We start from the raw sequence: 17,620 nt of genomic DNA on the forward strand, positions 1-17,620 counted from the left end.
TCCATTCCGCTTCGACAAAGCATTTTTGCCGAGGTGATGAGCGTGTATTTTCAAGGGCCGAGTGGTCATTTATTGCGTTTTGAAGCCCACACGACGACACGACGGATTGTGTCCTGACGCCTCGCCATAATGAGAACTACTCAAAGGGTCAAAATGATGACATAAAGGCCATTTGTGTATTTACTCGACTGCAGGGGGGGGGGGGGGTCTACTTGCATATTACAACTCATGTCAAGTGAAACGCAAGTCTAAAAAACATTTTTTTTATTAAAATGAAGGACTACGGTGGACCTCTGCAGAGTCACGGTTGGGCAGCCGCTGATTTGTATATTCACAGATTTATTTATTTATAATTATAATATATTATATTATAATTGTTTATGCAGTTCCAGTCAAACGTCTGTAAAAAGAGGATTTAATCACCCAAGCACTTCATTTCAGCGCTAAAGGTGCTAGCCATTTCAATGTCACCCTCGCATGGCTTTTCCATCTGTACTTGCCGGTGCGTTTAGATGAGGCGCTGAATTGACGGCTACATTTTTTTTCACTTGGCTGGTAGTGAATGAGTTAAAACTGAACAGACCCAAGAGAAAAAAAATAATCGAGATTTATTTAGCATATTTTCTGAACTATAGAGCGCCCCCTACCGACGAAAGAAAAATCCACAGAAAAGCCGCAGCGTTGTATTTGCCGCACGGTTCAAAATCCCGCAAAAAAGTAGCGTCTTATCATCTCGAAAATACGCCACTGTACACGACGACCCGATTTTCCCTCTCATCGTCACATTGAGCGTTTGATGCAACCGACTCGAAATTGCGATGTGGCATCGATTGAAGGGATGCAAACAATTTGAGAAAATAGAGCGCGGCACGACACACACATGGTCTGCAGCCCACCCAAGTTATCAGACGGCAACATCACCATTTCTCAGCACGTTACCGAGATAGAGCTGCCCTTCCTCTGATGGATATCCCCAGCAAGAGCGGCAAGATGGATGGAGTGGACGCCCGCCACGCCGGAGGAAGTCACAGTGTCCTGCTTTTCGTCAAGTAGCTGAGGGATCAGATGTTATCGAGCCGGGAGGTGTCGGCCGCGCGCTGCTCTGCACCGCGGATAGTTTACGTAAAGGATAAACTGTGACCCGAAGACATAATCCGCCAGCGGGCCGAGCGGTAGCGGCGTGGATTACCGCGTGTTAACTGGAGCCTCGACTCTTCTTGGCCACCTCCGGAGGAGTCTAATTGAGCTAAATCTCATTATTTACGGACAACTATGTGAGTCGCTTTAAACAGATCGCACACGAGCCAAAGACACACACACAGGCGACATCTCTGTCACAATTTCTGCGATCGGCAGCATACGCTCTGACAAGAATGAAGACGTCGAATGACCTTTACTGTGAATCCACTCCTCTGCCAGAGTTGAACTGTTAATAACTGGAATGGGTATTTCGCAGAACATGACTTTGGGCGCGCTAACAATTGGGCTGGGGAGGCGGTCTCCAAGTGCCCACTTCACAGCGCACGTGTGCTCTCGTCATGTCGAGACTCGAGTGTGCGACACATGCGTTGCATTTCAAGGGAACGAAAGGAGCCGCTTTGATTACTCGTGACTAAAGTGAACTGTGACCACTCCCACAACTGCACAGCCCTCCCTATGAAATGAGCGACTTTGGGTCGAGCCTGCCTCCGCCCAGAGATACGCTGCGCGTCGGTCACGAGAACCAAACCCTTTGTCTTAGTGTTGGTGAAGCAGCATGTGGTTCAGATGATCTTGCACATGCTGGAACAAGTAACTGTAAACAACAAGGCAGGAGATGCGAAAATGACGACAATAAATGTGAAAACTAAAGCAGTTATGATTTAAATCAGAAAAACAACAATTTATAGGGTATTGCGCAGTTTCTTCATCATGATTTCATGTCTCAATTGTTTGGGATAGAGCTGTACATTTAAGTATGTTTCTCTTGGCCACTAGGGGGCACTCTGATAAATACGGGCATGCTCTGCAGATTTGGTGGAAGACCATCAAATGCTACAATTTGTTGTTTTTCACAGAGGATAAATAATATATCCTTGTGAGTATTGTTGCATGATCTGTCTGCATGAGTCACTCGCGTTTATGTTCAAGCATCGCCTGTTTAGTTTATAAGACTGGAACATTAATGATAAAGGTTTCATTGGGGATTTGATTTGTGAAATATGTAACGTGAGATTCTCTATTTAAGAAATAAATTCAATTGTGAATGGCAGCAAACAGCTTCAAGCAATCATTGTCTCTTTTTTATTCATCTATTTTCTTTTTTGACTAGCTGGCAAACTGCAGCTCACATTTTTCCTCGCAACTCAAGACAAAAAAACAATTCGCTGAGCTATGGCTTGTATCTCAAAAAACTCATAAGTGAAGATACCCTTGTATAGTTTCAAAGTTCAAATGTGTCTTCAAAATCCAAATTTTTGGGGGAATAAAACATTTCATTAACAAATTATTGAACAACATTAACACAAATATGCTAATTTATTTTAGTATATTAGTTATAATAAATTAACAAAAAATAATAAATATACATACATATATACACATATACACATATACACATATACACATATACACATATACACATATACACATATACACATATACACATATACACATATATACATATATACATATATACATATATACATATATACATATATACATATATATATATACATATATACATATATACATATATACATATATACATATATACATATATACATATACATATACATATACATATATATATATATATATATATATATATATATATATCAGATGATTATCTAAATTTTAATAAACACGTGACCAAAAAAAAAAAAAAAGTCCAACTTAATTCACCAATTGTTTCAGGACTCTTGTGGCTCGAATGGCAGAATATGATGGTGCTGGCGTACCTTCTAAAGTGGTCAGCTTGTTTGAATTTGACTATATAGGCGCATCCTATTTTAATTAAGAAGCTCGTTTAATAAATGCATCGGCACAAACAACTTTGCGCAATGTTACCATTCCAAGTCCTATCCATTTATTTATAGTTCCGCTGACATTCATTGTACAAAAATATAATATCCACGAGGAACCGCGGGCCGTGTTTTTAATCAAGGTGTCAACATATTTCATCGCACAATAAACTTTACGAGCCAGTTCAGGCATCTAAAACAGGAGAAGGATGTTGCTCATCTGCTGAGCAACACCTCAAAAGAAAAAAAAATGACACAGAAACAAGTATTAGCTCAGCGAACGCGATGTTAATCGCGTACGGCCACGCAGGAGCTTAATTACGTGTTGGCACAAAGCGTGGCGCGCACTTAAGCGGAGGCCTCCAAGCAGTCGGGGAGTTTTGGAACATGTTCAACAGGAATCAAGATGTTGTTTACCGCAATCATGACATCGTCTCGGCTAATGGGGGTGACGTCACCGCGGAAAGGAACCGGTGACGACATAGACGAACATGCGAAGACGCTCGGTTTGCGACCAAGCTGGCCGGTCCGCCTCAAAAACAAGTCAAGCTTGAAATTCTTCTTCACTCTCCTACGATGCCGTCAATATTGGAAGGAATTTGTTAGCTGAAAGCAAATATAACTTCGTGTTGATTTCATTGATATTGACCCCATGAAGAAGAGTTTGGATCAACAGCAAGAAGAGAAAAATGTTTGCACACAAAGGCATGTCACAAACCGTATTTAAAAAAAAAAAAAAAATCAAAATAAATCTCTTCCATCAATACCATATTTCATCCAAGCTGATATGTCCAGACGAATATTACTTAAATTTCTTAATTGCAACACGCATGCTTCAAACGATTCGCTCATCAGCAAGGTCCGCAGAAGCTGAATAACGATCCTGATCATTTCAATACCGACAATCTGGGACTGGAGTTAAATAAAACGGAAACAAATTCAGCGATTGTTCCAAACTTGTGCAAATAAGGGCAAATTCAGCCACAAGAAATAGTCTTAAATAAACTTTTTTTTCCACTCATGAATCAGGAAATGGAGTTCTTGCAGGCTGAATTGTGGCCATTTATATGCAGACATAAAAGTACAGCACATGATCGACATGTTCTTTTTTTGGAGTGTGGTTGCATTAGAGTGGCGAAATGGGATGGAAATCTCTCCAACAAAGCAAAACGAGCAGATCAGGGGAGACATTACAGATAGAAATAAAAGTAGAGAGCAGAACATAGCTGGACGTAGAGAAGTCAAAGTAGTGTTGGAACGCAACAACAATACTTGAAAAAAGTATGTTGCATTAAAGGGGTACTCAAGTCGAACTTTTTCACGACCATAGCACCGCTAGTCTAAACATGCTATTCTGATTAATACGCCGTTTATTGAATTCTTATTCAATAAGCAAAAATAACCCACTTTCCCTGAACAGGGGGGCGGCCATTTTACTATTTGCTGTCGACAGAAAATGACGTCACTGTTGCTCGTGATTGGCGTCACCTGAGCCCTGTGAAACTGTGAAGTCATTTTCAGTCTACAGCAAGTGGCAAAATCGCCACCCCCTCCGAAATGGATCAAAACGGGTGGATTTTGCTCATGAGGAAAATGGACGGCATCATCTTCCTCTGAAAAGTTACATTTATCAAAGTTACTTAAGTAAATGTATCAGGTTCCGACTGACTTTAATGTGGCTGTCATTTCAAAACGCAAATGACTTTCTTCCCGTTTAACTTCATAAACGAGACTTATTATATCCTTGAACTTTATTATCTACAATTTAAATGTATTGAAAATAAGGAAGCCACTGTTAACTCGGATGTCTACCTTTGCATATGTGCATTTGCATCCAAAATATTATTATCAAATTTCACATTTTTAGCGTAACCGCTTGCAAATAGAAGCAGTAAATTGCTTATGATATAGACTCCCCCATGTTGTTTTGATAATAACATGTCGGAGTGGAGACGCGCGGGAGCAGGAAGCTCACATTTATTGGATTTAACTGTTTTGCTCCGCACACCATTGGGTAATTCCTTCTTATCGGGCCAGAAGCTGTAGTTATTTACTTGAAAATGGACTAATTTCTTATTCCAGCGGAGGGGGTACCGACCGCTGACTTGAACAGCTGCTTCATGACCCAAAAAACTGTCAGTCTTTCCCTGGAATAAATTGTGGATTGTACCACTGGAAAGCGACGGGGGAGCTCTCGCCGAGCACCGCTGCTAATCCTCGCCTAAAGACGTTTGCAGCTAATGTAATCGATTTAAACGAGATATTGCGTTTATCTAACATCACTTCCGTGCACATTTGCTTTATTTGTCGTTTTTAAGAAGCGGGTTTTGGTAGATATTGCCCAACGTTCGCCCCTGCCTCCCGTGGACCACCTTGGTGCGAGCTCATAGTAGAATCAATTCACTGAGAGGGCAACTTGAAACCGGCCACTCACGCCGGAGCGAGTGGCGTTTTTGGCCGGCTCCGAGTTTAATAGTCCGGCTAGCATCCGGGCTGTGTGTGTGCGCGTATACACGTCTGTCCACGCGCGTGGAAGGACTCACAGAGTGGGGGAGACGATGCCGTAAAGCCGATTGGCTCTTTTGGGGTTGTTGTGGATGATTTCTTTTTTTGGGGTGGAGATTTATGACAGTTAAAGTTCCACGCGTGTCGACGCTCCCTTCGTTTGGTAGATATGAGATGTCCCACGCTCCCCAAACGTAACATGTTCAATCGGACACTTGTCACGCACGGTCGACGTGACTCTGCAAACCTGGGGCAAAAAAACAAAACAAAAAACAATATCTACAGTCGATATTTGCCACGTGTATTAGCATAATAATGACTTGTAGTCATGTCAATGCATTTAAAGGGCCAGTCACCATTCAAACATGTCAGTTTTCATTCATTAAGTCCCAGATTTGAATGACAATCATTAACATATAACACAAGGTTGGCCGACTTCTGCCTCGACCAGCTTCTTTTAAAATAATACACGCATGGGCGCCAAAACATAAAGCATGCACAAATATGGAATTAGCCTTAGAAATCAATAGTTACAGGTCTTAAAAATACTATTCTAATTCTATCGACACATGATATAATATAATATAATATAATGTGAAAAATGGTTTGAATTCCAGGTGACTTTCAGTGCAGGTTGCAGGCGAGTCCAGATAAGAGCAGCACACTTGCAGGCGTAAGCAATTACATTGGAATAATAACAATAGTGATAATAAATAATGATAATATTCAAACCTGGATTCATAGCGCCCCCTGTGGGGGATTCTGGGACACCCCGCTCAGAGTGGGAAGCAACACATGATGTAAATTAGGCGTTAAAAAAAATAATGGTATAAAAATTGCGGTTTACGTAGATTGCACTCGATTTATTCACTCTATTTAAATTCAATTTTAAACTTGACTGATTTGAAGCAACTAAGTGGAGCCCCGTCTGTTTTGTAAGTAGATTAATAGCATTCAAATGTTCAAAGACGTAAAGCAGAGGACAGAAAACGTCACCAGTCAGCACAAATATTAACTGAAGTAAAAAGTATTCTTTAAAGTACTGAAAGTAATAAATAATAGTTTCTACAGAATTGACGTTTGCAATGCAATGTTGTTGGATTCATTCATTATTGTCATTTAAAAATCAAAATCAAATATGAAACGTAACAAACACATCCAACACAGAAGTGTTTGGGCCCACAAATCTCATCTACTTCCGCCATCTTGTCCCAGGTTGCATTCAAAGACAGTCTGCTTGTCTGGACACAGTGACGTCATCCCTGAACGAGATCCCCTTAAGGGCCCCTATTTAGCTACCTCAGGGGTGGCAGGAAAAGCAAACGATGGCAGAGTGTTGACCGCGGCTGGCCTGGCAGGATTAGGTGCGAGTGTTCAAAGTGCACGCTCTGCTCATAAACGTCAGCTCATGTGACGTGTGCCCGTAAAGTGTGTTTATTTTTCCCCCGGTCAACAACGACCGAGGGAGGTGATGAGAGGTTGTTTGCGTCTGTGAGAGCGGAATGTGCTACAGTGACGACTTCAAGGAACTCCACTGGCCACAACAATCCACTTTACTCATTTCACTTGAATACATAACCGGGAACGATGCGGCGATGGCCAGCTGAGTAGAGTAGGCCGTAATTACACTGCTTACTAGTACGCAATACTCATGTCACAATGTACTCATTTATACTTTTCAGTTTCGTTTTCCAACTGTGAGAACTGCCGCCTTAGTCAGGTCGGAGGGAATTATGAAACAATTCAAACAGCAGCCAGTGTTTGGACAAAACTCACAGCTTCGGCTTGAAAGCACGTCAGGAAAAGCCTCCTAGAACATCTGAACACGATTTGAGGTCAACCAGAAGGACTTTGAATGGTTGCAGTGGCGTGCTGACTCCAATTTAACATAAGTTTCAACGTGATTGGTACATTCTGAACAGAGCCACGTCCTTTGTGTGTAACTAAGTAACTGTAACGAAGTAACTAAAACTTTAAGTTACACTTGAAGTTAGCGTGAATAAACTATAACTAATAACTATAAATAAGTGAACGTAGTTACAAACAAGGTAACTAAGTAAGTTGAGGTCACTGTTACAGTTTTTGTGGGTAAATAAGTAACTGTAATTTAGTAACTAACTTTGTAACTAAGTAACGGTAAAAGAGTAACTAACTATAAATAAGTAACGCATCCCCAGTTAAGCGAGGGTGTGTACACTTGTGCAACGACGTTATCTCAGATATTCGATATACATCTCTAGCAAATGAAAAAAAACATTGAAATAGGTACTTTACAATAGGTTTTCATTCCAAAATGAAAATCTCTCGACATCACTATTACTGTCATCAAAATGGCACACTCTCGTTTTAACCCAGTAATAATTAATGAAGTACAATGAAATGGTCGCATATATATTTTCGATAGCACAAATGTTTCATTTTGTTCATCTGGAGGTGTCAGTGAGGAGGTGCGAGAGGCAAAACAATTAAATGCTCTTGCGCTAGATAGCGCAACTAACATCGCTATCCACGTGGGGCCATCCATTAAATATCTTTGATATACTTCCTGAGACGTTTTTTTTGTTGTTGCTGTTTGGTGGGGTTCAGTGAATGGAGAATGTGCCTCAGTTCAACAAAGATTGGGAGACGGGGAATGACATGGCACTGACCTTGGGAGACAAATTATCAGTCTGTGCTGACACCAAGTGGACAGCAGGAGTACTGCAACTAAAATTAGGATGTGGCCCTCTGCGAGGAGGCACTTCCTGGACAATTTCATTTGGTATTGGATCCAGCAGTGCGGCCAGTGCAGCGCACACCATGCAATGTCTCTGTCGCCATGAAGGATGCTGTGAAGGCTCAGCTTGGACAGATATGAAGCAGAAGGCCACATCACGTCGGTCAGCGATCCCACGTCTGACACCATCTTACAAGTATGGTGTGATTATTATTACACAGACAACTACCATGGAGTCCGTTTATTGCAGTGAATGAATCACATGTGGCAGCAACTCGCTTGGTCAACAATGTAGTGAACCTTGACAGGACACAGTGCAGCGACACTCAACGTCCACACGGTGGTACTGCAATACCACCTGGAACACAGCCTTCCGTAAATTGCAAACGCGCGCCGTAACCCTCCAATTCATTGGATTTTATACGCAAAGTTGTGTGCGCACATTTACAACAATGTTACTATATGACCATTAATGTAGCGTTACAAATACCTTGGCGTTGGCCGACATAAACCTGTGTGTTGATGTTCCAATTCCTTGGTTGACCAGCCGCGGCCGCGTAGCTTCGGTTCCAAACGAACAAAAGAATTCGGGTAGAAGACGTCCAAATCGTCCAACGTTGTCCTCAAGGCGACAAGAAAGCCGTTCGCTCCGCTGAGCTTCTTCAGCCGTGCAAGCAAACGTGTCTCAATTCGCTCGAAGCAAAGTTTTAGACTTAAATTGTAGTGACCCTATTGGCAATCAAAAATGGTCACTATGGTTGCTACTGGCTTGTTTTGTTTTGAAGCGTGTCCTTTCTAACTCTATCTCGACGTACCTGATCTACTTTCCCGTGTTGTCATCTCACGTCGCTTTCTAAACTTTTTGCTTTCCCAATAGCAACACCTGGGTCTCGCTATCCCATTGATTAATTAGACCTGTGGCTAATTGGCACCACACTGCACCCAAGCGGTGGGAGGTTGAAGTGCAAAACACACTTCAAAATAATAAAATGGCTCCTACGCGGTAAAAGAAAAAGCAAAAGACGATGAAAACACTTTATTCCTTGTTGCAAGTATCGTTTCATTGAAAATCAACAGCGCAGTAAAAAGGAAACAATACAATAGTTGTAAATTCACATCGTAATCTTGGTGATACATGTTCACATATTGATTGATTGAATGGCTTTTATTGTTGTTCTTGTTCAAGTCCTTCGAATGAGATCGGCATTCCTCGTCATTATTAGTATTCGTATCTTAATAATACACGTTCTTACCATGTTTACAGTAAATAGGAGCACAAGAAAAAAGACACAAATCTACAACGGCCTTCAGGGAGCCATCGGAATTGGATTATTGAAGCTTGACTCGGCATGCACGCTTTATTTGAGGGAGTCCAAGAGCGCTACAGGACAGCCAAAAGCACAAAAGAAAAGATTCGAGCACCGCGCAACTTGGCTCCATGACGAACAAACAAAAAGTCGCTTTTGGGTTCAGTTACATTGTGTGCTCTCGGCATGTAAAAAAAAAAAAAAAAAAAGTCTACCGGCAGTTGACTGTACTCACACAGCTCCTGATATGATAAAAGGGCGATAACGTCATCGTCTTTGGAATTATACAAGAATTGCCAAAGACTTTTAGAGCCACCTTGACACAAAAACACAATTTGATTACGAGGTCAGGATGATGAAGTTGTGTATTTTCCAAGGGGAAAAAATCCAGGATCATCAGATTTAGTCAAGGTGTTTTTGAAAAAAAAAGAAAAAGCAGTATTTTCAGAGATTTTTGGGCGGAAAGTCTATGTGTGGAAAAAGTTTGATTTTTTTTTCAAGAAAAAAAAATAATTTTGTTGACTTTTTGCATAACATCTTATTTTCACTGTGGCTCTAATCGTCCTTGCTAAATAATAATCGAGTATTTTTTCCCCATGTCTCGGTTACAATGTATATTACAGGCAGCTCAATGATTTTGCGTGGCACTCGATACCGTACTTTCTGCATTTGTCAACCACACATTGCCAGGTGACTCTGCAGTAAAAAGATGATGAGCATTCCTGGCCACTTCAATGCTCATGACGAAATGGGGTGAAAGGGAACATAAAATAAATCTCCAAACATCACGGAAGCTCTCAGACTGACCATCCAATCAAATAACATCCGGGAATAATAATAATGGCCTAAAAATGACTCGGAGGGTGCCGTGCTCCTTAAAAAAGAAAAAAAAAATCCAGTGACTGAGTGAAGCGAATCTCAAAAGCTTCTAGACGCGCGTCTTGTCAAGGTCAACCTTGACCGGCAGAGGCCCCGCCTCCTGGCTGTCCACCGCCACCGCCCGCTTGACGCTGACGGCCGGCAGCGGGCTCAGGTGGTACGGATTCACTTTCGCCTGCGCCTCGTCCAGGAACTCTTTGTCGCCGTTGATGCTCAGCTGCAAACAAACGACGGGAAAGCAAGGAAGACCTCTGCCGAGGCTCGACCAATGAAATGAATGGAAATGCCATTCAACCGTTTGGGCCCCGCCCCCAAAATAGCAGCAAAAATGTTTGGAACATCTTTAAAATAAGGAAAATGATAATCTTTTTACAGTAAAGATAACGTGACAGAATTAAGCCGTTTTTGTTTCACAATATGGGCATCGTGCTGCTCCTTCAAGTGCACGAACCAAGTCACAGCACAATAAATGTAGCACTATACTTAAGTGCACAATGACAATAAAGGGATTTCTAATTCTAATTCTAAAAAGCATCATGAGGTAGAAAAAAAAAACTACATAAGTCGCACTCGAGTATAAATTGTGGGTCATTTAATTTACAAAATACTAGATCAAAAAAGACTTCATCTCGGAAGGCAAGTTATAAAATTAGATGTGAATGGGGATTTCAAAAATGTTTCAGGCTAGTAGCACCCCCTATTGGGGAACGTTCAAAACTACAGGTAGTTGTTTTTGGTGAATAAGTCTAGAGTGCCCTCTCGTGGCTGTCTGTGAAATGACTTTTTTTTCTTCGACTCCGCCTCCTGGCACAACTCACTTTTCAAAAGCACTCAAGTCTTGAATTTGAAATGATAAATTGGAGCGACTGAGTCGGCGAATTGGGTGGTACCTGCGTCTTGATGTGCTGGTCGGGTGCGGTGACCAGACTGGCGCAGCTGAGCCACAGCATGACCATGATGGACAGGAAGAGGCATGCGGCCAAAATCCATCGGGGCAGACCCGAACGCCTGAACGCGAGCGGGAAAACGGAGATTAATGTCAACGAGTGACGGGCAACCGGCACACCACAGTCCTCGGAGTCGTCCTACATTCATTTCTTGGAATTTAAAATGTTTATTGTAAATGAGCCGTTTTAAATTGTAATAACAGTGTTCACCACTTGATGGCAGAAAACAGGTTTTTACGCACCAGATGAAGAGAGCGTGGGTCCCGAAAAAAAAGGCAGGACCAAATGAAATTTGTTCACCAAATTGAAACGCAAACCCAATTTGCTAAAAGTGACGCGATCAGCTAGGAACGAATTCATCGAGTCGCCACCACAGCGCTCGGATCAAAAGTACACAAACAGAACCGTTGACAGTTCGTTTGAAGTTCATGAGGAGTTATTGCCTTTTTTTTTTTTTTTTTTTAGCGCTCCCCAAAAATTGTGGTCCACTCCATGGTTGATGTTGGAAATATGTCGCTAATATTCATTTGGGCTCACCTGGACATGCAGCCCAGGAAGTCGTGCTCAGCGGCGGTGGCGGCGCCGCTCTCGTCGGCGTGCTGCACCTGATGTTTGCCTCGGCTTCCTGCTTTGGATCCAGACTTCTCGCCGCGCCCCCTCACACCTGCCCCCCCCACCGCAAAAAAATGATGATGTCATCATCAGTTGCGTGTTTGTTCCACAGAAGAGTCATTTTACATGAATAGTTTCATTTTTATGAGCTAAAACACTTTTAAAAGAATATAAATTTGAAAAAATAGCAGAACCATTATGAGAATAAAGTCTGATTTCTCTGAGAAATGTCACAATATGTAGAAGAACAAAGTATTTTTTTTAAAGATTAAATTACTAACCTAATGAGAATGAGACGTCAATCCGACAGATGTATTTTTTCGATAAAACTTGTAACATTACGAGTAGAACCTCATAGCTTTTTTTCCATAAAAAAAAAGTCATATTTCGCTCCCGCATTTTGCGTAGCGTAGCAAAAAGCAGCAACGTGTTTGTCCGCACTCACCGTGCGGCTTCTGCGTGTGCGAGTGCACCTGAGGCCAGGCGCTGTCGGCCACGTTGGAGCGAGGCGCCTGCAGCTCGGGAAGAGAATATTCCATCTCCGGCGGGCTCTGAGGAAGCCCACAAAGGCCACACTCAGACTCAGACGCTCGTTAACATGCACGAGCGCAACAACTCGGTGGCGCGTACAAAAAGTCTACACACCCCCTGTTCAAATGGGAGTGACGGAAATAAAAGATGACACTTCTAGTTGGCTTTTTCAGATTTGTTTTTTTTGCTGAGAGTTTGACTGTTCTAGTTGGCTTCTGCCAAAATGATCAAGTCAGTTAGTTACAAGAACTGCTCCAGTCACGATTACTTTGTTACTTCGTTACCGTGACGGTTCCATAATTCGTTCCAAACTAGAGATGCGTCCTTGTTCAGTTTCGACCAACAAGATTTAAACTCCTAAATGAGAGCCGGCACACAGCTGCCATCATTTCAAAAGCGCCGCCGAGTAAAACCGAATAAAGTTCAGCAGTTCAAGTCAGGCGGCACAAACAGCTTCGTTTCTAAGAAGCCGTTTTATGTCACTGCTTCAAATTGAGAACAAAAATGCAAAACGTGTCTCCTTTCATATCATTTCAACCGCATTCAAGGATTTTTTGGATTTGATTTTTTTCACGTGACATCGGCGCTAAAATATCTGCAGATTTGTGAATAAACGGATGTTCGGCGTATTGCAAAGAGACTTTAGGGACGCGCCCAACTTTTACCGTTTCCCAGTGCAACTCACAAGCAGTCGGACGTCCTGCTTCTGCTTCAAGCGTCACGTCAGCACCACGAAAAGTAAACATCCGTGAATGAATGAATTTCCCCCCCCAAAAAAAAGAAAACTTTGCGGCGTCTGCGTGGCTATAAGAGGCAACGTCCTTTTGCACGCTGCGCTTCAACATATCATCAAGTTTGGATAAACACGGACAATTTCCTCACAGTCCTTTAATTACGCAGCCCAAATGGCTTTCTGCAGTTCTCTCCTTTTATTTTCATTGCCTTGCGTTGTTGCGCTGCAGCTTTCCAATGCAAAACTTGAGATTCACTTGTTTCATGATGGTAAATGTTGTTTGTGATTCTACGTTTGGATCTGTTGAAAGCAAAATAACGGCACAGGTTTTCCAAGCGGGAATATTCACAATGCCGAGAGGAAGTAGCGTGGCTTGAAATAACTTTAACGAGCAGTGATTTTGTCCGGGAAACGGCTCCGTCCTTGCCCGCTCAAGTTTCACGAACGCGCTCAATTTCCGTCGTTTTACAGTCGCAACATTTTTCTGGAGCGGCTCATGAACAAACACGGCGGCGCCTCGGGTCTCGAAAAGGACAGACGCCGCAGAACGGGGCAAACGCGCAAATGCACGCACTGGAAAGGAGAATGGAGAAGCAAAAAAAAAAAAAAAAAACTGACCACGCCCCCTTCACGTCACGCAGCAACAAACAAATGGCAACTGTGGCTCGGTGACACGTCATAAAACCTGTTTCTCTCTTTGCATTCTCGGATGTTTAGATTTCAAAATGCGGAACTAAATAGATTTTTTTTTTCATTATCGAACACACACGCCTTCAGAATCAGCACTGCCAGCTGATGTAACGTTGACTGGATTAGCAACAGGAGTGTTTGTTTTGCCACTCGGATGAAGTCGGCATATTTCCCTCGTCCTCAAAACTGTTCAACTGGCAAAATCCATCGGTCGCAATTTTATTCTGGAGCGAAGGCTCACTGTGGAGCTTAAAAGAAGGCAAACGTTACCTGAAATACGACGACCTTGCCATCGTCGGCTTGCAGGTAGAAGGTCCAAGTGGAGGAGATGAAGCTCTGGGCGGAGCTGACGATGTCGTTGCACCAACTGGACAGGGCCTCCATGACGGACGGCGGTTTGGGGCGCAGGGTCATGGCCTTGAGCTAAGGGGAGAAGAGTTGTCATGCGTGTGTGTGTGTGTGTGTGTGTGTGGTTTGGCTCACCTTCCTCCGCTTGAGTTCGGGTTCGGAGGGCTGGCTAGCGCAGCCAGTGCTGCACGCCTCCTGCTCCAGCAGTTTCACGTAAGCCTCCTGGCATGCTGTGGACCCACACAGGTGGGGGGGAATAAATAGTTTTATAAACATGAAATGTTATCAGAATTATTTGAAGAAGAATTCTCCATTTTATGTTATTACCTAAAATTTTCCCCCCATTTTAGTTTTCCGATTTTTTTTTCGTTTTTGTTAACGATAATAACTTTGGGCTGTGGACAGCGAGGTGCATAGCCAGTGTTGCCAACTTTTCCAGCCCTCTTATCAACCATCTTTTAAAAAAGCAACAAGCAAGTTTTAATTTCCACTAAGAAACAGACAAAATGTGGGGAATCATTTTCACATTGTTTTGCAAAAGGAACCCACAAAGGACAAAAAAAAAAAAAAGATCAAAACAGCACCAAGAGAAATCATTGCGCCCTGCAAGTTAACTAACAGACATTTTCCCCCACTGTAAAATTAAAAAAAAACTGCTTTTTACCCTGCAAAGGGCAAAAAAAGCGTTCCTCCCCAGTGACAAGTCGTTCGAGTCCAACCGAGAGCCACAGATGGAGCCGCTCACCTCCTTGACACTCGTCCTTGCTGGTGTTAAAACCAGCGTTGCCGTTGACAAACTGACAGATGGAGTAGAGACGACAGCCGCGGTGACAGGCGTTCATTATGGAGTCCTGCAAGAACACCATATGTCACTTGTCACGTTTACAATGTTACATATAATGTATATCAGTTCATTTGAGAAGATTTTTTAGGTTTCAAATCCAGTTCCAGAAAGTAAAAACCGTTCCAGTTTGCTTTTAGCCACGGGTGCTTCTCATCAACCGGCAGGTAAACAAGTTTCCTCCGTGGGTACTATTAGTCATGAGAAGTGACTAAATGCTAACATGTTAAGTGCTTTCTTTAAAAAAAAACAAAAAAAAACTGGACTACGAAAATGTCAACATGGCCTCCCCACGATGTAATCTCAACTCGAATAAGAAACAGCACCCTCTGGTGGCCAGAACGTGCTCGACATGCATGCAGTTCTCATAACAGCCTTGTTCATCACCTCTTCTGCATTTCCGCGTGTACCGAACAAACAAAAAAAAAATCATGGTTCGTATCACGATGAATTATTACATTTTTAATATCCTAAAATCGTCTCGGTTTGTGGCTGGTGTGGCCCGCTCGGTCTTGCGGGCCTTTTGTCAGGCTTCACGATGTGGGGCCACACCTGAGAGTTGTTATGGGGAAAAGAAAAAGGAAATAAAAATCAGTGCTGCAAAAATCTTTTGTGCACCGTGCTACTAACGACACCTCACCCGCAATGATTTTCGGCTTGAGCGGAATGACGCTGCGCAAAAAATAAAAAATAAAATAAAAAAATAATGAAACGAAAAGGAAGAAACGCTCTAAATGGTGATTCCTAAAATGCATCCGATTAGTTGCACGATCAGTCATGCAGTCTTTTGCATTGCGACGGTGGCTTACTTTAGCGGGGCCTTTGTTTTTGATGGCGAGCTGGCATTGCTTCTTGCAGTAGCTGATGTCGCCCAGCTGGTTGTCGAACACCTCCAGGGAGGACGCGGCGGCCGCGAGCCCCGCCAGGAGCATCGCGAGCATGGCCGAAGAGGAGCGCATGTTGCTGGCCGGAGCGGAGAAGCTTGTGGACGGCGAGGCGAGAGGAAGTGGTGGTTGGCTCAACGGAGAAAAGGAGAAGAAAGACGCTCGATCCGGTTTTTTTTCTGCTGCTGCAGCTGCTGCCTAATGCAGGATGCTCGTGACGTCATGCAGCATCATCATCTTCATCATATTGACCCCCCCTCCCCGCCTTCCACCCCCTAACACTCTGCAAACTGCACTGCACAACGTGGCTCGAAAAAATGTTGCAGACAAAAAAGTACTTCAAAAATGCTCATTGTGTTGCTAGGAAACGTGTCAATTTAAAAGGAGCACTTGACACAAAAAAGTACATTGTCAAAAAGTCGCAATTCCCACGCACATTTTTGTGTTTTCTTTATAAAATGAAATTCTGCAAACTGGCTGAAGAGAAACTTTTTTTTAATTTAAATCCAGTAATAAAAAGTACTATTTTGTTATTGTTCTAATTCTCCAATTTTAGGATTTCTCCAACATCTAAAAAAAAGAGGAATTGCTGGAAGAACATAGAACATTTATTATGGAAAAAAAACTCTTTTGGGAACACACAATTCCGTTTTTTAATACATATTTTAAGGTTAATACTTTACAATATTTAAGTATCGCAATACATATTGGATTGCCCATGAGCCTTCTGAGGAAAATCTGTTATTGCAAATAAAACTTGTGGTGACAGCCTGCAACAACGAGCCCAACATCCCACATGTGAGCATATACTTTACAGTCGGTTGATGGATCACACCAAGGTGGCACGGCACGGTGGCCGTGCCCCTCAAGAACTGACGTCAAGCTGGCGTACCGCACAGCAGATGTCTCGGCCCCCTTCTGTCCATGTGGGCGCAAGATGACGCGCGTGACGAATAAGGCCTGCTCGGACGTCTGTCGTCCATTTGCCTGACGGGGCGACCATAACGGGCACTTTGGACTCCTTGCAACAGCTTTCCTGTCGTTGCCTCGGAAAGCTTAAAAAAAGGAATAAGAAAAAAAAAAATCACAAATGAAAACATTTTATGAGGACAATTTTGTTCCAATTCGGACAGCTGCCTGGCTGCCACAAATGCAAAAATGTTTTCATGTGTGAAACTTCAACAGTCGTGGAGTGTTGCCACAAATTAACATTTTCTAAGTTATTAAACTAGCAAAGCTTTGGTCCGACAGCGCCAAGAGACTTTCCACAGAAACAAGCGGCAGGCATGACCCGCAAACGGCAAAAATAAAATAGCAAATTTTGGGTTCTGGAATGCACAGAGCGGACATATCGTTACGATAAATGGCCGTTCACCTGTTAGGCGCTTTTCCACCTACTCAAATATTTTTCCCCAACATTTATTTGTGAGGTGGGCAATTTGTGGAAATCACATGAGTTTTGCCACTTTTTTTTTAATTTTTCTTTGAGGCAGCCCAAAATTATTTTAATGCAATTCAACGGCTGTCATTTACACACATCAAATCAATTCCTTTCACAAATTCCAAAATGTTTCAAGTTACATCCAGGAAATTTTCCCCAGAAATGGCAACAGTTCCCTTTTTGA

The 17,620-nt window shown here is 42.6% G+C and overlaps 1 protein-coding gene and 1 long non-coding RNA gene across 3 annotated transcripts; both read right to left on the minus strand.

The window, feature by feature from the left end:
* Positions 1-5,285: 5,285 nt before the first annotated feature.
* Positions 5,286-9,147, minus strand: LOC148325007 (uncharacterized). Its single transcript, XR_015846272.1, has 2 exons — positions 8,714-9,147; positions 5,286-5,754 (listed from the first exon to the last, which is right to left on the minus strand). It is a non-coding gene; the product is annotated as an uncharacterized LOC148325007 (long non-coding RNA).
* A 1,222-nt stretch (positions 9,148-10,369) lies between these two features.
* tmem59l (transmembrane protein 59-like) lies at positions 10,370-16,245 on the minus strand. 2 transcript variants are annotated; one of them, XM_088312470.1, is made up of 8 exons: positions 15,921-16,245; positions 14,935-15,121; positions 14,406-14,500; positions 14,193-14,345; positions 12,414-12,519; positions 11,894-12,020; positions 11,300-11,417; positions 10,370-10,626 (listed from the first exon to the last, which is right to left on the minus strand). In XM_088312470.1, the coding sequence occupies exons 1-8, from the start codon at positions 16,068-16,070 to the stop codon at positions 10,459-10,461; spliced, it is 1,104 nt and encodes a 367-aa protein (XP_088168596.1). In that variant the 5' UTR covers positions 16,071-16,245; the 3' UTR covers positions 10,370-10,458. The 2 variants fall into 2 exon arrangements, with proteins under 2 accessions (XP_088168596.1, XP_088168595.1); XM_088312469.1 differs by having other exon boundaries at positions 15,016-15,121; positions 15,921-16,198.
* Positions 16,246-17,620: the final 1,375 nt, after the last annotated feature.

The sequence above is a fragment of the Idiotropiscis lumnitzeri genome, chromosome 13 (genome assembly GCF_059441095.1).
Source record: "Idiotropiscis lumnitzeri isolate Australia: NSW breed Sydney's pygmy pipehorse chromosome 13, RoL_Ilum_1.0, whole genome shotgun sequence".
In the NCBI taxonomy this organism is placed as follows: Eukaryota; Metazoa; Chordata; class Actinopteri; order Syngnathiformes; family Syngnathidae; genus Idiotropiscis; species Idiotropiscis lumnitzeri.